Source organism: Rattus norvegicus, chromosome 7, assembly GCF_021556685.1.
Source record: "Rattus norvegicus strain SHRSP/BbbUtx chromosome 7, alternate assembly SHRSP_T2T, whole genome shotgun sequence".
Classification (NCBI taxonomy): domain Eukaryota; kingdom Metazoa; phylum Chordata; class Mammalia; order Rodentia; family Muridae; genus Rattus; species Rattus norvegicus.
This window is the reverse complement of record NC_141540.1, coordinates 25,672,928-25,700,550: the sequence shown is the minus strand read 5'-3', so window position 1 is coordinate 25,700,550 and position 27,623 is coordinate 25,672,928. Positions and strand designations below refer to the sequence as shown.

Genomic DNA, 27,623 nt, shown 5'->3' with positions numbered 1-27,623 from the left:
TGAGTAAGTTTTTGCTGGGTGGCCACTGTAGATCCCCACTTGCTTCCCTCCCTTTGGCCTGAGACGTCAGGGCAGTACAGGGAACTGAAGGAACATGTCACGACTCCTCATTTCCAGAATCATCATCATTATAACATTCGGCATCTTCTTCTTCCTCGTCTTTGTTATCAATGTCGTCATCATACAGGTTGTCATAAAGCAAATCTGAGCTGTTGTCATTGGAAGGCACTTTAGTTTTGATGCAGTCTTCTGCCAGGGTTGTGGGGACCTTCACTCCATCCTTTTCTGCTTCAGCTTTCATGGCTGAGGCCTGTTTCCTGGACAGAGGACAACATAGGAACATTTGTAGAGGTCTGTCTATCTAGAGAGGGTCTCAGGCTAACCCACGTGGCTTCGCCTCTATAATCCTCCAGCCCTTGGATGGGAGTGCTGGATTATTAGGGAAAGCCAGCACACTTGGATTAGGTGAGTCTTATAACTGTGCATAACCAAGACTCCCTGTCACTCACATGTCTCAGGCCACACAGAGCAGACATCTTGCATCACGCCAAGGCTCTCAACCATCAGGCACCTTCGTGTCATGGAGAGTCTTTGCCCTAACACTTCAGCCTTGTTTGCAGCAAGGTCTCCTTCGTTTGCTGCTGCAGAGATCAGGCTAGCTCGAGAGCATTTCAAAGCTCTGTCCTCTGCCTCCCATCTCCTGCTAAGGGTTGGGGATTGTGGACGCATGTGCACTACTGGCTCTATATGCGGGTTCTGAACTCCTGCACACGTGAGCCAGAGGCCCAGCATGCTTAGTGCCTTGCATTCATGCAGCTGATTACTAGGCCAGACTTTCCCCTCACCCTCTAGGTTCCCCCAGTCACTGAGTCTCCCTGTGTCTGGAGTGGCAGGGCCGAATGCTAGGTAAGAGGTCCTGCATCAGAGCCATGCCCTGCATCTGTGAAATGTGCAGGGCTGTGGGCACCACCTGACCTTCACCCTTTTCCTGCTGGGTTCTGTTTTCCATTGTCCTGTGAGGGCTTAGCAGGTAACAGCTCTGCCACAAAATGCTGCCTGCCTAAGTGTAAATAGCTTCTCGCCTAAAGTACAAAAACAGCCATTGAGACTGGGGAGGCATGGCTACTGGAGAAACTGAAAAGAACACCACTTTCTAGAAGCTTCAATTTGTTGCCAGGCCTTGCACATGGATGTTCTTGTAGCTCCTACAGGTCTTTACAGTTTACACTAAATACCTTCGATTCTTGATATGATTCACTCACCCCAGTGGCTGACCACTAAACACAAGCAGGGCACAGGGATGGACACTGTAATCCCACTACTTGGGAGGCAGAAGCCAGATCTCTGTGTTCAAGGCCAGGCTGGTTTAAACTGCCTCGCACCCATGCATGTACACACACACACACACACACACACACACACACACACACAGAGAGAGAGAGAGAGAGAAAGAGAGAGAGAGAGAGAGAGAGAGAGAGAGAGAGAGAGAGAGATACACACACAACCAAAACAAGCCCAGAAGTTCTATACTCCTGTCCAGTGAGTTCTCTTTACTTATTTTTTTTTTACTGTGCTTTGTTTCTGTTTTGGGTTCTCTTTCAATAGCTAAATTCATCAGGTTACTACTCCATAAATACAACTGAGAATTGTTTTAAAGTACGCAGAATATTGAAGTTTGAACTTAACCCCTTAGATCCAGAATGCCTTACCTAATGATCTCAGCGTACTCCTTGTCCTTTCCTTTGCTGTCCCTCCATTTCCTGAACATGACTGAAGCATCCACATTGGCTGGGGAAAAGGTGTTGGGCTCATTAAGCAGGGAGATTACACTCAGCACGATAGTCCTGAGAAGGAAAGAAGAACCCACAGTGAAGCTCCACGTCCATCATATCCACAAGCACAGTTTTTAAGAAACTACAGTTTTAAAGTTTTTCCCCTTAAAAAATTTCTGATGCAAATTTGAGGTCATAATATTTGATGACTTATGAAAAGTGGATTATGCAATTTTGTTTTCAGGGGCCAGTGAGATGGCCCAGCAGGTAAAGGAACTTGCCACCAAGCCTGATGCTCTGCGTGGATCATTGAGTGAAAAGGACAGAGGACGAGAATGCCCCACAAGCTGATTTATACTTCCACGCCACAACATGCAAATATAAATACACACAGTAAATGTCATTTCTTTTCTTAGGACCAGAAGCCACTTCAACCACCAGAACTCCAGGTAGGCCACCCACACAGGACTACTCTGTGTCCCCAGAACCTCCCTGCTGGATCAGAGGCTCGAGAACTCAGCCCTGAACTCTAGTGGAGACCCCCCAGTTCAACGCAGGCCACAAATAACAGAAACCAAGAAACAAAATACCCATCCAACAAAGACAAACTCAGAAATCAAATGCTGTGCTCTAACTGGACGTCTGCATAGAAGAATGCATATGGGTCCATAGCTACCACCCTGCACAGACCAAAATCTACGTGGATCAAAGACCTCAGCATAAAGCCAAACACACTGAACCTGACAGAGGGGACAGTGGGGAGAGCCTTAGGAGACAACTTCCTCAACACAGCAACAATAGCATGGGTGCTGAGATCGACAATTAGTAAATGTGACCTCATGAATCTGAAATTTTTCTGTAAGAAAAGGGACACTTTCAATAGGACAAGACGGCAGCCTACAGGAATAGAAAAGATTTTCACTAACTCCACATCCAACAGCGGGCCAATATCCAAAATTATATAAAGAACTCAAGAAACTGGACATCAACAAACCATATAATCCAACTCTGGGACACAGAGGTAAGCAGGATTCTCAATAGAAGAATCCCAAATGGCTGAGACACACCTAAAGAAATGTTCCAGCATCTCAGCCATCGGAGAGATGCAAAACAAAATGGCCCTGAGAGTCCACCTCACACCTGTCAGAATGGCCGAGATCAAAACCACAAGGGATGGATGGCTCAGGCTGGTGAAGATGAGGAGCAAGGGGAGCGCTCCTCCATTGCTGGGGGGAGTGTAAACATGTATGACAGTTCCTCAGAAACTGGGACTAGATCTACCTCAAGACCCAGCTATACCACTCTTGGGGATCCATCCTTCCAAAAGGACACATGGTCAACTATGTTCACAGCTTTATTCATAATAGCCAGAGCTTTATTCATAATAGCCAGAAGTGGGAAACAACCCAGATGTCCCTGAATTGAGGAATAAATAAAGAAAATGTGATACCTTTATATAATGGAGTATTACTCAGCTGTTAAGAAAATGATATCATGGAATTTGCAGGCAAATGAATGGAACTAGAAAAGATAATCCCAAGTGGGGTAACCCAGACCCAGAAAGACATCGTGGAACGTACTCGTCAGGAAGTGCATATGAGCTGTCAAGGGCAAATATGCTAACGTCCACAGACCCAGGAGGCTGGCTACATAACAAGTAGGGCTCTCCCTAGGAAGGGAAATAGGAAGGGAGTAGACTCTGCTGAGGAGGGAAATAAGAGGGATCAGGGCACGGTGGGGGACACAGAGAGCACAAGGAGAGACTGCAGGAACTGGAGAGCATTTATGGGGTGATGTGGCAACCTAGTGTAGTGCAAGCTCCCCGGACCCACGAGGATGACTTTAGGGAGGACTCCTAGTAACGGAGGATACGGAGCCTGAACAGACCGTCTTCTGTAACCAAGTGGTGGGCCTAGGACACCAACCCAGCCACAAGACCTTCCACCTACAATCTGTTCTTCCTGCAGATGCACCTGGGTAAAGGTGGCACAGAACTGGTGGGAGTGGCCAACCAATGACTGGTCTTCTTTGAGGCCCACCCCACAAGAGGAAGACTATGCCTGACACTAACTGGACAGCCCAGAGACCTATGATGGGAAAACAAAACAAAAAACAAATGATTCCTAGTGATGCCTCACCTACTTCTCATCAAAGTGGCTTCTTGGCAGCAGAGGGGACTGATACAGAGGCTCACGGCCAGACACTAAGGGGAGTGCTAGTCCAGACTGGAGGTCTCCATCAGGCTCCTCCCTCACGAACCCCATAGAAATGGGGGAGAAGGAAATATGGGAGCCAGATGGGTCAAGGACACCAGGAGAACACAGCCCACAGAAACATACATAGAGGCTCAGAGAGGGAAGTGACAATTACAATCTGCGTGGGTATGTGCCAGGTTGTCTGTATGTTATGGTTGTGTAGCTCAGTGTTCTTGTGGGTCTCATCTCTGACTCTCTTGCCTGCTCCTGGACTGTGATCCTCCCACTGGGCTGCAAGGAGGGTTTGTGCCTGGTCTCAGCCATTATACTTGGGAGGTCTGGTCTTACTCTGAGGAGAGAGGTGTCTGTGTGTGTGTGTATGTGTGTGTGTGTGTGTGTGTGTGTGTGTGTGTGTGTATGTGTGAGAGAGAGAGAGACAGAGACAGAGAGAGACAGAGACAGAGAGAGGGGTGTGTTTGTGTGTGTATGAGAGAGAGAGAGACAGAGAGAGGGGTTTGTGTGTGTGTGTGTGAGAGAGAGAGAAACAGAGACAGAGAGACAGAGTGACAGAGAGACAGAGAGAGGGGTGTGTGTATGTGTGTGTGTGTGTGAGAGAGAGAGAGACAGAGACAGAGACAGAGAGAGACAGAGAGCGAGAATAAATTAAAAAAAGAAATTCTCAAATATGTTTCGGGGATAGAGAGAGGACTCAGTGGCTAAGAGCAAGTACTGTTGTTCTAGACCCAAATCTGCTATGTAGCACCCAACACACACAACCCTACATCAGGCACTCACACAGTCGCTAACTCCAGCTCCTAAGGATCTGAAACCTCTGGTCTTTTTGGTCACATGCATATACCCACAGACAGATACACAAATGCATAATTAAAAATCAAATAGATTTTTTAAAAAACCTGTTTTCCAGCAACCATCTGGCTAAGCCACCTAGCAGGCAGGGAGGAGTCGATGTGTGCAATCTCAACACACCTGAGGTGCAGGAGCCAGATCGAGAGCCTGGCTCTCACAGAAACCAAGGGAGTCACAAGGGAGAGAGGGAATGGCATGTCTGCTTTGAGGCCAGCCTGGTCTACACAGCAAGTTCTTAGCCAGTCAAGGCCATATAGTGAGATCTTGTTTCTAAATAAATATTTAAATACATAAGTAAGCGAGTGAACTAAAGAAATAAACAGAAAACAGCCTGGCCTTGTGTTTCCCTCCCCAGGCCATACCCACCCACCCCGAAGAGCATTGAGAAAGCAAAAAGAGCTCGTTCTTAAAAACCTGAGCGTAACCCAGGGATTGGTGGACGGGGTTTACAGGTTTAGTATAATCTGTCAGAGGTAAACTCCACATAGTGCTGCTGTCACTGACATCAGCTCTATATTCTACCCTGACTCTGCTAATTAGAAGGATCTTTGAAAAGGCAGACAGTAATACCAAAAGATAACCCAGTTAATACTGTCCTTATTGTATATTTCAACATGGAAAAGATATTTAGAGAGGACATCAGGGAAAGAATCCAGTTCTAACTGGAAGCAACACATGGTAAAAAAAGTAGTTTCAATGGTTGACATATTGGGTCTTTCTCTTTATGCTGCTAAAGCAACTGTGACATTTTAATGGTGTCGGCTGAGCAGTGCTGGGATGCTGTTGCTGATGTTCCCAGGACATAATGCAAAAACAAGGATTCCCTGGTGAACTGCACAAAAGTGCAAAGTCTAAAAACTAAGACTGAAAGGCCAGCCTGGTCTACATAGTAAGTTCTAGGATAGCCAGAGCTATGTAGAAAGACCCTGTCTCAGAAACATCAGCAGCAGCAACCACAAAAGCCCCCTAAGATTGGGGAGGCATGCCTCTGGAGATCAAACAGCTCTCACGAAAGACAGGTAAGCAAAAAAGTAACTTAAAAATTTTGCATGAGTGTATGAAGTGTTGTGTGCATGTGTGTGCACACACGTCACATAGGTATAAAGGTGTCTATGTGAAACCAGTCTTCTCCTTCCAAAGTTGACATGAGCTACACAGACATAGCAACCTGAACAAACTACCCTGTCTCTCCAAAAACAAAACAAAACCCCTTCACTGTGCCCATTTTGCTGACAAATGCTTGCAGCAGACCCTGGATCTCTCCCTTTCAACAGGTTGTAGAAGACCAGACAAGAAACTCATACCCGCATCTGTGGCTGCTGGACTGGGTCCCCCCATTCACACCTACCAAGACCACTTTTCCACTGTTTAGGAAAGGGAGAGATGACAGGTACTTCTGGAGAGGACCTCAGAGAAAGCAGCTGTCAGGTCAGGCCATGGCAAGAACCAGAGTCGGTTTCTGGCCGTTTCCCACAAACAGGAGACAAAGGACCATTCACCAGCATTGTCCTCATGGGGTTCCTGGACTTCAGTCCTTCAGAGATGGCAAAACCATCAAACTTCAGTAGATAAAAACTGGATTTTTTTTCTTGTTTATTGCTCTACTCAATTCCCACAACCGTATGGACTCCAGCTCTTAAAAGGTTCCACATACTCTTTAGGTGACAAAAACCCACCCACTCACATGCGAACAGTCACAGATGTGAGCACAACTAGACCGGATTCAGAGTTTACTGACAGTGCCTCGGTCAGGCAGGTTGCTAAACGCTGACAGTTCAGCAGCAGTGCTGATTGGAAGATCACCTGTCCATCTGACTGTCTTTCACAGGTGGCATCATTACATCTGCTGAACATTTGGGAGGCAGAGGCAGCAAATACATGGCAAAGCAGTCTGCAGAACAAATGCTTGGCCAGCCAGAGCTACACAGGGGACATAGCACTTCCACAAGTAACCCTCAAACAAATCTAGCAATTTACCATCTTTAGAAAGAACCTCCAGGGCTGGAGAGATGGCTCAGTGGTTAAGAGCACTGACTGCTCTTCCAGAGGTCCTGAGTTGAAATCCCAGCAAACACATGGTGGCTCACAACCATCTGTAATGATTTCTGATGCCCTCTTCTGGTGAGTCTGAAGTACAGCTATAATGTACTCATACATAAAATAAATCTTTAAAAAACCTTTAAAAGAGAGAACCTCCAAAGCGTGCTGGTGCGTGCCTGTAATCCCAGCATGCAGGAGATGGAGGCCCGAGATCAAGGTCAGCTAGGCTAACAGTAAATCCCTGGGTTTATTTTAAACAAACAAAACAAACAACAACAAAACGAAACCTTTGTCTCAACAAATAACAGAAACAAAAAAAAAAAAAAAGAGAGAGAAAGATTCGCCATTGTTGCGAATCATGAGTGGACACGTTCCTGACTTGGCTCCCAAAGACCACCAGGTAGTGCCAAGCAGACAAGGCGGTTTCAGACTGAAGTAACAACCAACATCATGCAGCACAGAGACACAAGACCCAAGAGAGTAACCAGCTCTAAAGCAAAGGGACAAAGGCCTCAAGCACCCTAGGGCGTGACTCCAGAGCTGCCCAACAACAAAACAGCCTGGTGAGAGCAGAACACACCTCCCTGTTAGGATAAAGAGCACTCCTCCCCTCTCTCCCTTCTCTCCAGAGAGGATCTTACTGTAGTCTTATCTTCATTGTGTAGACTGGGCTGGCCTTGAACTCACAATCTACAATCTCTACCTCTTGAGGGCTACGATTAAAAGTTTGTGCCACCACAAGTAACCGAGGAAAAATAGTGTGACTTCCTGGTAAACAGGAGGAATAGAGCAGCATCCAGGAAGGGATGTAATGATTAAAAATCTCGTTCCAGGCTTTCTATCAGGGCACAGGCTTATTCCCCAAAGTAAAGAATCAGAGATATGGAGTCAACACTCAGCCTCTAAAAAGAAGCACCACCAATACAGGGAGACCACTTCCTCAAAGCCAGGGTGTGCACCAGCCCTGCCTGAGTAATAAGCACCACACTCACACTTCAAGGGATAACCAGGATGGGGGTGTGTGACCAACTTTAAATGAACTCTTAAAGACTTATCCTCAGGATACCTCAAACTCCACAGGACCAGACTGGAAATGTAACAGCGACCTACAGTGTTCATCCCTACACTAGGTGCGGGAAACTCACAACAGAAGCAAGCATGGCCACATCGCTGTAATCCCAGCGCTGGGGGGCAGAGGCAGGTGGATGTGTGTGAGTTCAGGGCCATCTGGTTTATAGCATCACTTCTGCTGGGGAGTTCCTGCAGGTATCACAGCTGGTGGAAACTGAACCTCAAAGAGATGAGGATGAAAACTCACTACAACCTTACTTAGTCAGTGATGCTGGACCAAAACTTCCACAAAGTCTGATCCTGTGGCTTAATCTTCTTACACAGTTGAACACAGTAAAACCTGATGTAAACCAGGGGTTGGGGTGTGGTCTCCACATGACAAGTCTCACAGCAAAGCCTTGGGGACAGCTACATAAAAACTCCTTTACGGATGCCCGACCTCGGCAGAGCACCTGAGACCTTCACTCTGAGGATCAAGGCTACCGACTGGGAACAGGACACGGGGCCCAGAGAGGATTCGTAATAACCATAGGGTGGATTCTCATGATGGAGAACGCAGGGTACTTGGGTTTCTTTCGTAAGGATGAGTCCTCCTCACTGAAGGCAAAGCCCAGGATTAGAGCCGAACACACTCTGAGGATTTGGGTGGAGGCTGGCTCCTAACAGGATAGCAGGGGCCTCTGTTTCTCTCACTCCAGGATTCTGGGTAACCAGCCATCGTCCTTCTGTCCTCTGAGGAAAGCAGGCCTGTGCGCTCCACCCGCCTGGTTCCTGCAACGCTTCCTTTAAGTTTTGCCTCCTAACTACCCTTGCACTGGGGCCAAGGAGAACGAAGTGATGCTGCCCTGGTGAGGACAACAGCTGCTAAGTGACTAAGGGGTGTGCAACACACAGTCAGAACACAAGCGGGGAGCACAATTTCAAACTTGTAAGCTGTTTGTTGCTAGACTTTCTCAATCCTTTCAGACCACAGCTGACCATGGGAAATAAAGTACACTGTCTGCTCACCTGCAGCTCACAGTAGCCTGGGAAGCAGAACAGGGCCCTCTCAGGCTGCCTCCTAGACACTTGATGACCTTAGAGTGGAATAAATGAAACTTTCCCTACTTAGTCTGTTACCATAGTCCCTATTCAAAGCCTTTGCTATAAAGGGTTCTTCTCAAAGCAAAGAAGTAGAATGCATTTAAACAAAATGTTTAAAATATTTTTCATGTACTCAGCATTCAGATTAGATGTGCCATGTGGAGTGGACTGGGGCGACACACGCATGCAGCTGGCAGCTATTCTGCCCTCTGGCAGGGGAAGCAAATTGTCATCCCCCACCTGACAGCACACAGGGCCCCAGGCAGCTCCCTGACAGGTGCTGTGGAGCCGCTTTGCTTCCTCACTGACTCACGACTTTCAGCACCAGGGGAGCATAACAGAGACTGCACCTCACAGAAGCAACAAGTCTTTACCTTCTCTTTGTCTGCACCCCACCCCCCTAAGACAAGCTCTTCCTGTGTGGTGCTGGCTGCACATGTATTATGTAGAACAAGTTGGCCTCAAACTCACCGAGATCCTCCTGCCTCTACCTCCAGAATGCTGGGGTTAAAGGTGTGTACCACGACACTGTCCACGAAGTATATTTCTTACTACATCAAAACCATAACTAGTTGGGCTGCCTAAGCTCCTCAGAATCACCCAGGTGGGGTTGGGAAGTTGGATGGAAAAAAGGAGCCTGCTACCTGATGAACAGAATTGGTTCTTGATGGAAAGAGAGAACTGATTTCCATAGCTCTGGCCTCGGACCTCAGCACCTGAGGTCGGTCGGTCTGTCTGTCTGTCTGTCTGTCTGTCTGTCTCTCTCTCTCTCTCTCCCTCCCTTTATATATACATAACACAATTTAAACACAAAAGTTAAGGGATCTAATAAGGAGTAAATTCTAATGTAAGAAGAAGAAGCAGGGGCTAGACAGATGGCTCAGTGGTTAAGAGCACTGATTGCTCTTCCAGAGATCCTGAGTTCAAATCCCAGCAACCACGTGTTGCCTCACAACCATCTGTAATGAGATCTGATGCCCTCTTCTGGTGTGTCTGAAGTACAGTTACAGTGTACTTATATATAATAAATAAATAAATCTAAAAAACAAAATAAATAAATAAATAAATAAAAAAGAAGCAGATGAGGAAAATCAGAGTCCCAACCAGCACTGCTCAGGGAGTCAACACTTCAGACTGATGCAGGTGCATGTGTCAGTCAACTAGGAACTGCACACATTCCAGAATCAGGTGCTCCCCTATCCCAACTCCATCTTCAGTTACCGTCACTACAGGCCGATGTGATGAGTCCACTGCCAGCACTGTGCACATCCTCCCTACGCCCATGCCCCATGCCCTCCTATAAACCTGAGCCGTCACAGCTGCTCTCTCTCTTATCCCCACTCAAAGGCCATCACCTTTCACATCCCCCAACTCTCCAATAAATCTGTTGTGTGAGGTCTGTTGCATGATGTGAATTCTGCAGTATTCCTTAGCATGCTGGTCACCAGGATACACTTTTACCTTAAAAGCCGTCCAACACACCCTCATGCAATAGCAAGAGAGAAAGTCACAAACGCAGGAAAGATTCTGTTCACTGATTCAAACAGAATGAGACACACCACATATACGCCCAAACGAAGTTTCAAGGAGCAGATGTCTGTACTCCCTGTGTATTTGGGAGGTTGAGGTAAGAGATTTACTTGAGTCCAGGAATTTGAGGCTGGTCTCAAAAAATAGCCAGGTTAGTGGTGGAACACACTTTTAATCCCAGCACTGAGGTGGCAGAGGCAGGTGGGATCTCTGAGTTCCAGGACAGCCACAGGGCTACAGAGAGAAAGAAACCCTGTTTCAAAAAATGAGCCCACCAACTAACCAACAAATAAATGAAAGCAAAACACAACACAGTTCACTCCATAGAACATCTTACCTCACATTCTGAGGAGGATTCCACCTTTCAGAGGGCAGCTCTCCACTCTGTGGGTCATCTACAGGCGGATGAAGGATTGAAATGCATACATCTCCATTCTACAAGACAATGATACAATGTTCAGTAAAATGTAAGAGACTGATACAAGCAAGGTGCAACCCCACACATCTGCAACCCAGGCAGAGGCAGAGGCCCAGCTGGGCTACTATACAGTCTCTCTCTCTCTCTCTCTCTCTCTCTCTCTCTCTCTCTCTCTCTCTCACACACACACACACACACACACACACACACACACACACACACACACACATGTGTGATTTAACCCCATGCCTTGGTAGATATGAGAGTTTGAGGCCAGCCTGGGCTATACAGCAAATTCCAAACCAGCTAGGGCTACAGGTAAGAATCTGACTCTAATAAAACAGAACCAAAAAACCAAAAATGTGATGAAGTTTTTTATTAAAATTTCTCCATGCTCAATTTCTAAGTTGAAGAAGAATTAAATATTATAAAATTTTATTTGGACCGGGTATGGTGGCACATGTCAGCACTCAAGGAGACAAGAGGCAGGATGGTCACTCCAAGTTTGAGACAGCCTGATCTATATACATATTATGTTCCAGGCCACCTAGGGCTATTATTCCTCAAGCAGAACAAAACATATGGGGTAGTGTCCAAGATAGATGTCTGTCCTGTCTGTAGCATCATCTTTCTGAAACAAACAGAACAAGCAAGCAAGCATGGTACCTGCTAAGTACACGGTTACCAACTGACCGCTGTGCTATACGATCTGCATAATGCATAAGCACTGTAAGAGCGGATCTAACAAGCACAGTCAATACGTCAAACACACAGCCACAGGGAGGTATCTAAATAAACATATACTCAATAGAAAACAGGTCAGTAAAACAGTCATTTGTTTCTTTTCTCCCCCTACCTTCCCTTTTCCTGTTGTTTTTCAAGACAGGTTTCTCTGTGTAGCCAAGGCTGTTCTGGAACTCTGTAGACCAGGCTGAGCTCAAATTCAAGAGACCCACCTGCCTCTGCCACCCGAGTGCTGTGATTACAGGCGTGGCCACCACTGCCCGGCAAGTTATTTGTTTTTTAAATCTCAAGGATGGAGATAAGAGTTAAAAGTTTTCGAACTGATAATATATATATATATATATATATATATATATATATAATGTGAGGTATAAAAATTATTATGTATAATCAAATTAAAATACATGCAGACGGCTAGACGGTGGTAGCATAAGCTTTTTATTCTAGCACTTGCAGAGGCAGGGGGATCTCTGAGATCGAGGACAGCCAGGGATACACAGAGAAAGCCTGTGTAGAAAAACTAAACAAACTACTTCTTTGTATGTGTGAGTAGCCTGTGTGAGGGAGTCAGTGGTGACCACCATGTCATTTCCTCTCTGCCTTATTTTTTTGAGCACTAAGATAGTCAACTACACGGCTTAGCTAGGAATCCTCCTGCCTCTGCCTACACCTCACTGGAATTAGGTCTACACTGCACTGTCTCACTTGGCTTCTCACAGGAGCTGGGGACGGGAGCTCAGCCCTCATGTCTGCACAGTAATCACTTTCCTGAGGCATCACCCAAGTGCAAAGCACTTTAAAGTGTGTGTGTGTGTGTGTGTGTGTGTGTGTGTGTGTGTGTGTGTTGAATTTCTTAAATTATATGTATGTACTGGGAGGAACAGAGGGAGGGAAAACTGTAGTTGGGATGCACTGTATGAGAGGGAAAATGTCTCTTTGTATGAAAATGTCTGTCAATCAGCTGGTCTTACTATTGCTGTGACGGAACACCGTGACCAGAAGCAACTGGAAAGGGCTCATTTGACTTACACTTCCTCAGCACTGTTGGAGGAAGTCAGGACAGGAACTCAAAGGAGGCAGGAGCTGGTGCTGAGGCATGGAGTGGTGCTTCTTAACTGGTTTGTTCCTCATGGCTTGCTTGGCCTGCTTTCTTATGGAACCCAGGAGCACCAGTCACCCCCAACACAGCGAATGGGCCTTTCCCATCAAGGATGCCCTGCACACCAGGCCCAGCCTGACTGCCGCTCTGGGGCCACTGCACGTCCATAGCCTCTGGGAGCTGAGCAGAGATGAGACAGTAGAAGGCTCGCTAGACAGTGACGTGCAGAGGGGCTCCTAGTGGCAAAAGCTTCTGGAGAGCGTTCTCTTCCCAGGCAGTGTTACAGCTCTTGTGTGACAGATGCTCTCAGACAATGGAGTAATTCTCACACATCTTTATTGCTATTGGCTTGGTCTGAAATGTTTAGGGATGCCTCGTCTCTATGTGGAGGCACTGACCCTCCATGACTGATGGCCACAATTCTCTCCATGGTAGGCTGTGGCTATGAGACCAGGGCCTGGTGACAGGAGCAGGAGAAGCTCCTAATGTTTGTCCCTCGTGGGTCCCTGGGTCTTCAAGCCCACCTCGATCTTACTAGGCTTCCTCTCACAGTCCACTGCCCTACAGTGTCCAGCAATCAAATCTTTAAGACAAAAAATAACATGGAGAAATGGCTTTGATATAGGACCTAAGTTCAGTTCCCAGCACACGCATCATGCAGCTCACAACCACCTGTAGCTCCAGTAGGTCTGATCTCATTGTCTTCTGCAGACCTGCACACACAGGTGTACACACGTACACACACACAAACACACACACAAAGGTGTACACACAAACACACACAGGTGTACACACAAACACACAGGTGTATACACGCACACACACACAGCTGTACACACGCACACACAAACACATAGGTGTATATACGCACACACAGGTCTTCACACGTACACACAAACAGGTGTACAAATTCACACACACAGATGTACACAGACACAGGTATACACACGTGTACACACACACACACGCACACACACAGGATTACACACACAGGTGTAGACACGTGTACACACACAGATGTACACACACACTCTCATACACACAGGTGTACACACACAAGTGTACACATGTATACACACGTGTACATACTCACAGGTGTACACACACAACTGTACACATGTACACACATGTGTACATACTCACAGGTGTACACACACAACTGTACACACACACTTGCACACACAGGTGTACACACACACACAGGTGTACACACACACAGAGTAAATTTTTTTTTAATTTTCATTTTACTTTTATGTGTTCTGCCTTCATGAACATCTGTTTACCACATGAGTATAATGCCCATAGAAGCTATAAAAGGGTGTAGAAGTCACATACAGCTGGCTGTGAGCTAGTGTGTGGGTGCTGGGAACTGAATTCAGGTCATCCAGAAGAGCAGTGCATGCTCTTAACTGCTGAATGTCTTCCCAGCTCCAGAAATTACAAACAAGCAAGTAACCAGACCACCTGCTGTATCTGGTTGAAAGCCTGAGGCTGAGGCAGTTCTAAGTTCTCCTAAGGAAGCTACTCTGCTGCTTTGTTAAGAGGACATACTGCCTGTCAGGCTGCCTCCCAGGTAACCATAGTTATGCCCCAGACTGATGCTGCTGTCAGCTTTGGTCAGAAAAGCTCCCTTCTGCAGTAGGCTCATAACTTGTCGCCTCAGTCACAAACAGGGCATCTACATCCCCCTCCTCAAGTGCTCAGCAACCACAGGTCAGCAAGGCGGTAAGCAGTCTTGGGAGCCTGGAGCTGACTACTGCACATGACACGCAGGTGTTCTCGTGCACTCACAGCAGCTGTGAATACTTTCATGTGCCCTACAGGAAAACACCTGCCAATATCCTGTCACTCAAAGGGCAGAAACTCAACAAGCCCCACCCTTCCTTGAGCTTATAGTTAATGGCTATTAGGGAGGAAGAGTTTCTTCAATGCTAAAATCCTGGTGTCACTAGTAAGGTGCCCAGGCACTGTCAGCAAACACATGCAACCCATTTACCAAAACAGAAACAAGGCAGCAACAATAGCAAGAAAAAGTGGACAGGGTAGAAAGAGGAGCAGTTGGAAGGAGGAAAAGAATGAGAGAACCAAAGTGGGACAAGAGGGAGTAATGATAAAAAATTATATCCATGTATGAAATGTATGAAACCCATTCTGTATAGTTAATACTTTTTTGGTTTTTTGTTTTGTTTTGTATTGTTTTTTGAGACAGGGTCTCTTTCTGTCCTCAAACTCACAAACCTACTCTTTGGTTGGTTGGTTGGTTTTTTCGAGACAGGATTTCTATCCTGGACTCAATTTGTGGACCAGGCTGACCTAAAACTCACCTGCCTCTGCCTCCCTAGTGGGTGCTAGGATTAAAAGTGTGCATCATTACCCCCAGCCACAAAACTACTTTTGTAGAAGCAAGAACGTATCCCTTTAAAAAAAATTTAGGGCTAGAGAGATGGCTCAGCAGGTAAGAGCACTGACTGCTCTTCTGGAGGTCCTGAGTTCAAATCCCAGCACCCACATGGTGGCTCACAACCATCTGTAAAGGGATCCAATGCCCTCTTCTGGGGTGTCTGAAGACAGCGCAGTGTACTCACATACATAAAATAAGTAAATCTTTAAAAAAAATCTTTAGATGAATTTTACTTACTAAACTTTGGTCTTATCATCATGCCTTGGCTAGCTAGGAGTTCTATATACACTAGACTGGAACTGAACTCCTTGAGATCCATTCATCTCTGCCTACTGAGTGCTGGGATTAAAATTCTATGTTACAATGGCTGGCTAGAGTAACTGGGTTGGACATGGAGGCACACATTTGCAATCCTAACACTTGAAAAGCAGAAGCAGGTGAATGGCTCTAAGTTCATGCCAGCCTAGTTTACACAGTGAGATACAGATCTGTCTGCTATCACTACAGTAAACTGTTTCAAGTAAACTCAAAAAAGCAAACAAAAAGTCAGAAAAGTCTGGGAACTGCTGGGCTGGAAGTAGAAATCAGTATTAATGTGCCCCAGCACCACAAAAACCACACTCCAGTGGTGCTTGTACATTCACAGGACTATGAATTAACGTTTTTAGAAGCTTTCAAGTTCTATCACACCACTTTAAAATACTCTGCTTGGTGTTTTCCCCACTCCTTACCTCCCCAGACTTCTCACTACCATCTTGCTCTTCTGTTGAATACCTGGACCTTAAATACAAATGTAACCATACAATATGCAAGCCTTTCTCTGACTTCTTTCACTTTCCTGCATGTTTCAGTTGCCTCTCCTTTGTGACCCCCTGCGTGGATGTGGTGAGCTGGTGCTGTGGGGACACTGGTGTGCGCAGTGCTGAGCTCTACACTTGTGTGCTCGCCTACAGCGTGTGCTTCTTCTCCCTTACAGCAGAACTGTGGGTTAGATGTGAGACCCGTGTTTACCTTTGTCTAAGAGCACGTCCACTGTCCTGTGCCTTACCGGCAGTGTGTGGCATCTGCAGTCCTTGTTCCTCAGATGCAGCTAGCCTAGGCTGGTGTGATGTGTCCTTCAGTTCATTCAATAATTGTCAGGTTCTCCTTGTATTTTCCTACAGGTTGTTGCCCAGTCGGGCCTAATCCTCTTACCTCAGCCTGAGTATACATTTGTGGCTAACTTTGGCTACTTTTCAACTAGGTTAATCTTCTTACTACTGAGTTTTTTGAAATTCCTTAAAGAACTTTACAGACTGAGCTGGCCTCAACTGCAGGAGCCCTCTTGCCTCTGCCTCTAGAGTTTATTTCTGAGCAGCTTTTGAACATTTTTATCATCTGTTGTTGTTGTTCATGGAAATGCAACTATTAATAAGTGTGCTACTTCCCACTTGTGCTAATCTTAACAGGGAGGAGGTCAACTGCTCTGTGGACAAGGATTGACTAATGTGGATGTTGGAGGGGAAGGGGAATCACCCCTGGACAGGTTGTTAAGAAGGCTAGCTGAGCAGGCCCTGAGATATAAGCCAGAAAGACTTTCCCCATGACCTCTGCATCAATCAGTTCCTGCCTTGGCTTCCCTCTCTGGACAGTGACCCAGAAGATGCAAGCCAAATAAACCTTCTCATAGGAATCTGTGGCGGTTTATCACAACAGAAGCCATAGAAAGTACACCACTCAACGAGTGTGGTGTCATGACCGGGCATCACAGTTCCTGCCTACAATGTCAAACCTTGGGAAACTGAGGAAGGAAGAGTGTGAGTTAGAGGCCAGTGTGGGTTCCAGGCCAAAAACTCCAGTAATTACACACGTTCTCAATCCTTGGTAACAAGTTTCACACTCTACTTCTCTCTCGATGTCGATTTGGTCCTACCTCTAGATTTCATTTCTCTATAAATTTTATGGGCATCTTGCTGAGAGAGAGAGAGAGAGAGAGAGAGAGAGAGAGAGAGAGAGAGAGAGAGAGAGAGAGAGAGAGAGAGAGAGAGAGACTTACTTTGATTGGAGATTTATGAATCATTTATGCCAAATACTCTCTGCCCTCTTACAGTTGTCTTTTATTAGGAGCTCAGCTGGTGAAGCACTTGCTGTGACATCGTGAAAACCTAAATTCAGTCCCCAGTGTGCACATGAAATGCTGACTGTTGCTGGGTGTGGTGAGGTGGTGCTGATGCACAACTTTAATCCCAACACTCAGAAGGCAAAAGCAGAAGACCTCTATGAGTTCAAGGCCAGCCTGGTCTCCAGGATAGTCAGGGCTACACAGAGAAATCTTCTTTTGAACAAAGAAAAGAAATATCGAAGTGTCATTTTTAGATAAAATAAAAAATAAATACATGAACAGAGTTGAGTGTCATGGCACTCCTGCAATCCCAGGGCTGATATAGAGACAGGTGTATCCCTGGGGCTGGCTGATCAGCCACCCTTAAGCAGTTGGCAATACTCAGGCCCCATAGAAAGACCCTAATTCTAGGATTATATTCACCCCCTACACCCTTTCTTCTTTTCCCTAATGCTGGTTCCCTTCCTATTTCCTACAGTCTCCATTCTAATTTTATGTCTGTCCGTCTCTTGCTTGATTACTGTTTCTATTTTTAAGATTTGGATATGTATGAGAAAATTTTTGTTTTGTTTTTTGTTTTTCAAGACAAGGTTTCTTTGTATAGCCCTGGTTGTCTTGGACTCACTTTGTAGACCAGGCTGGCTCACAGAGATCTGCCTGCCTCTGCCTCGAGTGCTGGGAATTAAAGGTGTACAGCATGACAGTGGCTCAAGAAAACAAAGTGTTTGTCTTTCTGAATTGGGCCTATTTTGTTTACTCATTTCTGCTCATTTTCCTACAAATGACAGGACTTTACTTTTTTTTTTTTTTTGGCTAGATAATATTCTGTTGTGAGTCTACAGTACATCTTCTTTTCCCCATGTATGTTTCTGCTGTCTGTCTGTTTTGGAGTAGGATCTCACTACATAGTCCTGGCTGGCCTAGACCTCTACAAGTAGATCAAGTGGCCTCTATTCAGAGCTATCCCACCTCTCCCTCTGCCTCTGCCTCCGCCTTCAGAGGTGCAGTGAGATTAAATGTGTGCACCACCACGTCTGGAACTGGCACTGACCTGCTGCCTCTGCTTCTCAGTGCTAGGGCTTACACTTTGCTGTGTGTTTGAGACAGAAAGCCCTATGTGACCTGGGTACTTGGTAAGCCCAGGATAGAATCCTCTTGATTCCATCAAAATGCTCTAACAACAGAAATGTCCTACTGGGTCCAGTTTATGTGGCATTGGCAACTAATGGGCATCTAACCTGGTTATGTACCTAACTGTTGTGAAGTTAAGGGAAGTGTAGGCAGGCAGGGATCCAAACTGTATTTAACCCTGAGTTTCCTGGGTACATAGCAAGCAACTAGCTCACATCACAGTTCCAATTTTTTGAGGAACGTCCATGTTAATTTTTACACCAACGCACATGCCCAACCAACAACCATACGAGTTACTTTTTCTCCACAACTCTGCAGCCGTGTCCTTTTCCCCTTCCTGTCTCTTTAAAAGTTTATGTGTATGGGAGTCTTGTTATATTATGTCTGGGCAGGACATGGTGGTATACATCTTTAATCCCTGTACTTGGGAGGCAGAGACAGGTGGGTCTGTATGAGTTCAAGGCCAGCCTGCTCTCTATATAGAATCCCAGGCTAGCCAAGGTGAATACTACGACCCTCTCTCAAAAAATAAAAAGTTCTGATTATGTGATAAAAATGTACATGTATGGGGCTACAGACATCTCTTGGTAGTTTAGAATGTTTGATGTGGAGCTGGAGAGATGGCGCCACAGTTAAAAGATCACTGACTGCTCTTCCATAAATCCTGAGTTTAACCCCAGCCACCACATGGTGGCTCACAACCAACTACGATGTGAGCTGATGCCCTCTTCTGGCACACAGGGGTACATGCAGATAGAACACTTATGTAAAATGAATAAATAAATCTTTACCAAAATAAGGGAAAAAATGAATACTTAATGCCAGTTACTGTAGAAGACCTGAGTTTCTCTCACAACACACACAAAGTGCCTCACACCTCTCTGGTTTTAGGGGATCTGATGCCCTAACATGTCTGCACGATCACGGTCTATAAGCATATATGCAGGCAAAACACTCACATACATAAAATAAAAATGACCCAAGGCAGAGTCTGTTTGGTCCTGGACATCCTGGTACTCTCTTGGTAGAGTAGACTGAGCTCAAACTCAGATCCACCTGACTCCTGAGTGCTGGAAACTAAAGAGATAAGAGATGCACTATCGCTCTCCAGCTATAATAAATAGAATTTAAAAATGTGTATTTGAAGGATACCATTTGTCCCTTTGAAGAAAGAAAAAAGCTTGTCTGAGCCACGAATCCCAGCCCTCAGAAGTCAGAGCCAGGCAGATCTCTGTGAGATTGAGGCCAACCTGGTCTACAAAACGAGTTCCAGGACAGCCAGGGCTACACAGAGAAACAAGGACAACAACAGTGCACAGTTCTCCGTCCATGGCGGTTCTCATGTGTATGAGTGTTTCCTGTCCGTGTGCTGGGTGTGCAGCCGGTGCTTGCGGAAGACGTAAGTGTATTGTATCTCCTGAAGCTTGAGTTTCAGATGGATGCTGGGAATCAGACCAGAGGCCTCTGCAAGAGCAGTCGGTGCTCTTAGCTGCAGAGCCAGCTCTCCAGCCTTTTATGGTCCTTGTTAAAGGCCAGAGAGTAAAATGAACACAAGATAAATGTCAGCCTCCTTGGAGAGCAGAGTGAGCTACAGACCTGCAGCCCCACAGCTGAGAGTTCTCCCATCACAGGGAGCTGCACCCTCAAACCCTCAAACTGTGACTCATCTGTAGATTCTTCTGTAATGTATTTTGTTTACAGCAATATAGAAAGCAACTAGCTTGGGCAGTGATGACAATTTTTGGGGGGAAATAAAATAATAAATAGGGCGAGGAATGTAGTACACAAGTGTAAGCCAGCCACTGGGGAGCTGAAGCAGGACTGCCCTGAATGGAAGCTGCCTAAGCCACAGTGTGCATGTGTGTGTGAGTGTGCATGTGTGTGTGATGAGTATGTGTGCGTATGTGTGTGATGAGTGTGTGTGTGCATGTGTGTGCTGAGTGTGTGTGCATGTGTGTGTATGTGTGCCATGAGTGTGTGTGATGAGTGTTTGTGATGAGTGTGTAATGAGTGTGTGTGTGCATGTGTGTGTGATTGTGCGTGTGTGTGCATGTGTGTGTGTGATGAGTATGTGCATGTGTGTATGATGAGTATGTGTGCAGGTGTGTGAGTGTGTGTGTGTGATGAGTACGTGTGCAGGTGTGTGAGTGTGTGTGTGTGATGAGTGTTTGTGATGAGTGTGTGTGAGTGTGTGTGTGTGATGAGCGTTTGTGATGAGTGTTTGTGATGAGTGTGTGTGTGTGTGTGTGTGTGTGTGTGAGTGTACATGTGCATGAGTGTGCACAGGGTGACGCAGGATAATGAAAACAGCATTAAGGGTCTACAGTGAGCTCTTTCAACAGCCATTCTCAAAACAAGGCCAAGAAGCCTCAGCCCTTAAGCACTGGCTGCTCTTCAGAAAACCCTGGTTCATTACCAATACCGCACGGCAGCTCAAGGGACCTCACACCTTTCTTCTGGCTCCACAGGCATTGCCCATATGTGGCAACAGTCATCCACACCCGCAGACGTCCATAAACATAAAAAGATAAAAGACCAAGATCCACAGCCGAGTACAGTGCTCTCACCTACGAATTCTCAGGATCTGGAAGGCAGAAAGAACAGGCAGAGGCAGGACTACAGTGACTTCACACCAACCTGGGCTACTGAGACCCTGTCTCAGTCTTACTCTCCCCAAACCCGGAGCACCAAACAAAAGGGGTGTGTGAGGATACAGCGTTGGGGTACATACTTTAACTCCCACCACTGGGAAAGCCTAAGCCAGGACTCGAGGGTGTGCATTACCCAGGGCGATGCAGGGAGACACTGCCTCAAAATATCCAAAGTGTCAACTGTTTCTGAAACCTCTTTATCCTTTAAACTTTGTCTATGAGTGTTTGACTTCCTGTGTACCTGTGGTGCACATGTGTGCTCGGTGTCCATAATGCCAGAAGAGGGCACTGGATCCCCGGGAACTGGAGGTACAGACACATGGCTGTGAGACACTGTGTGGTGCTGGAAACTAAACCTGGATCTTCTGCAAGAGCAACAAATGCTCCTAACCATTCAGCTATCTCTCTAGCCCCATGTAACCTTTTTAAAATCTAAAGTTGCTGCAAAAATCATTTTTAAAAGTTTATGTCAGTGGCTTTTAATGTGGCTAAAACATTTAGACAATGAGAACAAAACATTCAAATAGTGCACCAAATCTTAATTTTTTTAAGAATTTTATATTTAGAATGTCCATGAGTTTAACAACAATGAGATAGTTAATAACGTCTCTGGTTTATAAGGTCATAAAACTGCCACAGTATAACCTGTGTATGAAATCCTAGTGCATTTTCTTTAGTCTTGTCAGTTGATTCCTAGTTAGGATAAATCATTAAAGCTAGTATTACAGAAATTACAAGTTCTATAAGATAGTGGATATTTCTATCTTCCACACAGAGAATAACTCGATTTAGTAAAACCAACATAGTGAACAAGAACAATCAAGAAGTGAAGCAGAAAAGTGATTCCGTCTGTCTCACGCTCGAAGCTTTGCTGCCCCAATAACACCGAGCAAAGGCTGGGCCCAGGGATGTGCCCACTGTTGCTGCGATAGGATGTTCAAGTCCAGCACTGGCAATGTAACAGTGGAGAGAAAGGGAGAGGGAACGGAAAAGTTAACACAAATGACTTGCCAGTTCCAGGATTCAAATATATGTCTTTTCCAATTATATCTCACTACTATCAGACAGCAAATGCCTGGCTTGTTTTGTCCAAGCTAGCCTTTAGGTCCTGGGCTCAGGCTCTCATGATAGCAGGCTTTCCCATGCACTGTAAGTTGAGGTTCTAGGGTGGGGTAGGGTGAGGGTGGTAATGAATATTTTATTTAAGTCATCCTATCTATAAGGTTTGTAGTCATTTGCATAAAGACAACAGTCCAAGTAGATTCCAGTTGAATGCTTTTGAGCACAGTAAAACATGTAACCAGAAAACTACTTAATAAAAAAAAGAAAAAGAAAAAGAAAAAAAAAGACAGAGTCTCACTATCTAGCCCTATCTGGCCTGGAACTCTCTAAGCAAACCAGGCTAACTTTAAATTCACAGAGATTCACCTGCCCTCCAAGTGCTAGGATTATAGTGTACAGCAGCATATCCTGCAGCCAATACATTTCTTAACTGTAAATAACAGTACAAAATGGAAAGGAATCTTTTTTTTTCCCTCCAGAAGAGAGCAATACAGATGGTTGTGAGCCATCATGTGGTTGCTGGGAATTGAACTCAGGACCTCTGGAAGAGCAGACAGTGCTCTTAACCTCTGAGTCATCTCTCCAGCCCTATGCAGAAAGGAATCATACTGGGTAGTATAATCACTGATGGCAAACCCACATTGAATTTATTTTGTATTTAAAGATCCATCTTTAACCCTGCAGATAGAGGAATTGGTTCTAAGCATGAGATTGCTGGTGTTACAGACATTGCAGTACCCGCCCCTGGAGATTCGAACACCGAACGAGAACAACAGGAACTCCACCTGGATCCTCTGCAAAAGCCGGGTGCACTCTTAACCGCTGACTCATCTCTAGGGCTCCAACTAAATTTCCTTTTGTTCTGTGTTTCTCCCTCATTTTTATAACTTTCATAAACATAGTATTTTTAAAAGAATTAAATTCACAATTATTACAGTAAAGTTTACAGCCTTTTCGGCCATAACAGTACTTAATAAACTATAATCAAAGTTTGATCCCCACACACCCCCATACAGGGTTTCTCTGTGTATCCCTGACTATCCCAAAGCTCTCTCTCTAGACAAGACTGGTCTCCAATTGAGATCCACCTGCCTCTTCTAGGATTAAGTGTGTGTGTGTGGGGGGGGGTACCACAATTCGAACTCCATCTTTTGCTGTTTGACACGTCTGGATTTATTGGGGGAGAGGTGCCATGGTGTGTGTAGACCAGAGGACAACTCTGAAGAGTCAGTTCTCTCCCTCCACCATGCAGCTTCTGGAAACTAACTCAAGCTGCCAGGCTTGGTGGCAGGCGCCTGTTCTGGTTGAGCCTTCATGCAGTGCCTTAGTGTTATGATTATGTTAAATACTAAGAGAATATCACAGGCGCTGTTTCTGGAGAGGTAACCACGCATCACTGTTGTCCTGTGTATTCTAGCTAGAAAAACAAAAACAAAACTGTGCGTGCCCAGAACCCACTTGGGAAGCCCCGAGGACAATGAAAGACAGCCTGAAATCCATCAGGAAAGTTGTGTCAAACCCAAATTAACCAGGAAGTGCAATGAAGACACCTCACAGGAGAGGGTAATGCACAGATTACTCCAGTACTGTCAGGATGCAGCCCGAAGCTAAGTATGTTTCATGTTTCAACCACCAGTTCTCCTAGAAATGCTGTCTTCAGGACATTAGCTTGTTCACAGAAGAACCTCACCTTGGATTTATTCCAAGAGGCTCGAATGCTCAGCTGTAACCCCTGACAGGAAGCCAGTCCAAATCAAGTGGATAAGTTCTCCGCCCCAAAAGCCCAGTCTGCGCACAGCAACAGGTAACCCTCGCTATGAAGGCTGGGGACAGGCACACAAATACATTTATATGACTTTATTAAACTTTTAAAATGCAAATGTTAACACACGAGCATTATAATCTTATTAGTAAGCTATTAAGGCTTAATCTTTAACTGGATTATAATTACTACATATTATCATTAAACCAGACACTACAAAGTAGGGGTGCAAAAATCATGAATATTTCCCTGTAGTTAGAGCAAAACACACTTTTCTGAGATATCCAATCTACTTTAGAGGTGGGCGGGGGCTGTGGTGTTCTGACTGGGCCCAGATCCTTGTGCATGCTAAGCAGATGCTCTACCACTAAGCCCCCCTCTTTAGTCCAAACCACTTCTTTTCTGTGTGCTGATGATCAGACTCAGGGCCCTGACTGGTAAAGCCCTAACCTCTTGTTAAAGAACTAATCTGAAAAAACAAAACCAGACAGTTATGACAATGTCTCTTACATCATAGATGTTGGGGTGCCACATTTTGGTCAAGAATCTGAAGGTAGGTGGTGAATATGGGTAGTCAATAGGAAATTTAATACGTGCCTGAAAGAGAAAGACGATATGCTAATAAACAAAGCATTATTCATTTGCCTAATAATTCATTCTTTTATATCCCAAATAAACAAACTTCCTTTCTAATAAGAATAAAGTATGTTCTAGTTATTAGCATGTTCTTTTAGCATCTCATCAAATACTGATATTAAATACCCCAACCCAGAAGAATGAAAGGTAGGCTGTGCCCAGTGCTGAGGCTGCTGCTGCCTGGCAAGGAGAGACCCAGACCACGGCATACAAACGTGCACTCTGCAGCCACACCCGTCCTCATCTTCTGGCTACTGTTCTTATGCCAGACAAAACAACTGATACGGTTTTCTAGTAAAGATTACAGAATCAATACATTTTCTTTTTATTGCCATCATGCAAACATTATCCCCCCAATCAGAAACAATGCTGCTGCCCCCTTTGGACATCCTTTCCTTCCAGGGGTTTTCATTACACACTTCCCCTCCCACACCGAGCCTCGAGACTCCAGTTTACCTTCCAAAGCTCATAGTTCAAGCTCATACGCATCTCCCAGCACTAAATAAAGGTTTTGAAACTTACATGTAAATGTGTTATCTATGTACTGGATGTTTGTGTGTACACGTACCATGTGAGCCTGGTAGCTGTGGAGGTCAGAGAGGGAGAGTAGGCCCTGGAACTGGAGTTATGAATGGCTGTGAGCCACCTCATGGGAACTGGGAACCAAGCCTAGGTCTTCTGCAGGAGCAATGAGTGCTTTTAACCATGAGCCGGCTGAGTAGCTGGCTACTCTTAACACTTTCTTTGAACAGGCTCTGAATGCAGCTCAGTAATGAACACTTCCCTAGCATTCACTCCCTAGCCCTAAGTTCAATTTGAAGAACTGACAAGAAGAAAATTTTGAAATGTGGGTAATAGAGAGGAAAAAGCCAACAAGGTATAACAATGTATGTACCACAATGTGTGCATTTATGTTAACAAAAGATGACTCAAAAGGAAATTTTAGCATGTAGACATATGAAATTCTATATTGCTTTGCCTGTATCACATCATAAACATTTTTTAATTATAAAATATTCTTATGCTGGGCCAGCCTGGGCTACTTAAGATTGTCTCAAAACAGAAAGGGGGTGCAAAAAAAAAGATTGTCTCAAAACCACAAAAAGCTAGCCCAGGTGGGACACATCTGTAACTTGAGCATTTGGCACAGTGAGTTGAAGCCAGCCTGGTGCTGCTTTAGACTCTACAGAAAAGTAAGCACTTGTTTGGGCAGTGATTACTTAATAAAACTGGAACTGTGCATAGATTAATGTGGCCCCTTTCCAAAAAGATACCCAGTTTATGATGTAGTCCATATCTTATAACAAATAGAGCAATGTTCTGAGTGTGGTTATCAATGTTAACATAACCTGATTATACACACAGAGATGAAACCTTTTTGGAACCAGGCTATACCTATCTATGTAGCCAAGGCTAGCCTCCAGTTTGCAGTCCTCTTGTCCATCATGTACTAACTAGGATTATGGGTATTCACCCAAACACAGGAATTCTTTCTTTCAAAAAGTCGTTTTCTTACCTTGGGATATTTAGGTTATTCCTTGCTCTTTTGGTATGATAAATATCTTACAATATATGTTCTTGGCCAGAATTCATATTTAAAATATTATGAAATATAAAATAAGGGCCTGGAGAGACTGCTCAGTGGTTAGAGCGCTGACGGCTTCTGCAGAGGACCAGGGTTCAGTACCCAGCACTCAGGTGGCTCACACCGTCTGTAACTTCAGTTCCAGGGCATCTCACATTCTGTCCAGACTTCCTCACTGCATTTGTGTTGTACTCAGACATACCTGCAGGTAAAACCCTCATATACATAAAATAAAATAAACTGGGCTAGTGAGATGGCTCAGTGGTTAAGAGCATTAGCCATTCTTCCAGAGGTCCTGAGTTCAAGTCCCAGAAAGCACATGGTGGCTCCCACCCTCTGTAAGGTTGCCCTCTTCTGCCATGCAGGTGTACGTGCAGCAGAGCAAACAAACAAAGAAGAAGCACATTTTAAAAAAAATTAAAAAAAATCTTTTTCAAAAATCCAAAGCAAGGAGCCTTAGGAGTTCCATCATAAAAGCAATGAAGACGCTGTATAAAGACCAGCTACTTCACAGGGCTAGGAAATAACCAACACCAGGCCTGGCAGCACACATCTGTGGCACACGCACTCAGGGGGTCAAGACAGAAGGGCTGGCCTTCTTTCTAGAGGCTAGTCACAAGAGAGCAGGCCTTTCCAAAGAACAACTCAGTCTAGTCCAATCTGCTATTGCAAAAGCTTTACAACAAACATTTTATAAATTCAATATAAAAAATTATGATTGGGCGGGATGTCGGTGTGTGGGCAGGCACTGGAGAGAACCTGCTCAAACCACATGACACCCACATCCCACCCTTGAGAACTGTCATTTATCTGCCCCTTCTACAAGTTTTCTAAAAACCTCTACTTTCTGAGAGATGTCTTATTTATCTAATTTGAAGCAGGGCCATCATGTAAACAGTTCTCCTCGTGGCTTTTGCTGAAAATTACTGCCTAAAACTATGTTCAAAGTTACCCTAGTCAGAGCGCGCGTGCACACGTGGTTTCTTTGAGACAGGGTGTTTCTGTTTAGCCCTGGTCTCAAACTCACAGAGATCCAGCCTGCCTCTGCCTCCCAAGTGCTGAGATTAAAGGCATGCACTACCATGGCCCTGCTTAAGTGTTTAGTTCTTTAAGAATTAAAGTGCCTAATAAAGAATATAATATATTAGAATTGTTGCCCGAATTAGCAGAAGAAAAAGAAATGAGTGAACAGGGACCAGCAAACAGAAGCCTAAATTAGCCAAAGTCATAATGAACCATAACATGGGGCCTGAGATACAGCTCAAGACATCTCTGGCTTCAGACTCTTGGTTGTTTCTCTAGTATCTCAGAAATGGAGTGAGGGAACTGTGAACTGAAAAGTAAGATCAGGATCTCAATGCTAGAAACAACAATTTTTTAAAAAAGATTTTAAATACTGAACCTTGACTGAAGGTAGGGCCAGCGTCCCCTTGAGGTGTGGCTTTATGAGGAGGTCAAAGACTCTGCATTCTGAA

The 27,623-nt window shown here is 45.1% G+C and overlaps 1 protein-coding gene across 1 annotated transcript; it reads right to left on the bottom strand.

Moving 5' to 3' along the window:
• LOC148004562 (ubiquitin-conjugating enzyme E2 R2-like) lies at positions 1-27,623 on the bottom strand. The gene is made up of 5 exons (XM_087559462.1): positions 27,551-27,623; positions 24,438-24,524; positions 10,896-10,993; positions 1,710-1,844; positions 1-317 (listed from the first exon to the last, which is right to left on the bottom strand). Exons 2-5 carry the CDS (start codon positions 24,459-24,461, stop codon positions 98-100), a joined length of 477 nt encoding a protein of 158 aa, XP_087415588.1. The 5' UTR covers positions 24,462-24,524; positions 27,551-27,623; the 3' UTR covers positions 1-97.

Excerpts from the sequence above, each read along its gene's own strand:
- LOC148004562 (XM_087559462.1), bottom strand. The coding sequence starts at position 24,461 with ATGTGGCACCCCAACATCTATGAT. Across the intron at positions 10,994-24,437 it reads GGCACCCCAACATCTATGAT|AATGGAGATGTATGCATTTC; the intron begins GTAAGAGACATT and ends ATTGTCTTGTAG. Across the intron at positions 318-1,709 it reads GAGTACGCTGAGATCATTAG|GAAACAGGCCTCAGCCATGA; the intron begins GTAAGGCATTCT and ends TCCTCTGTCCAG.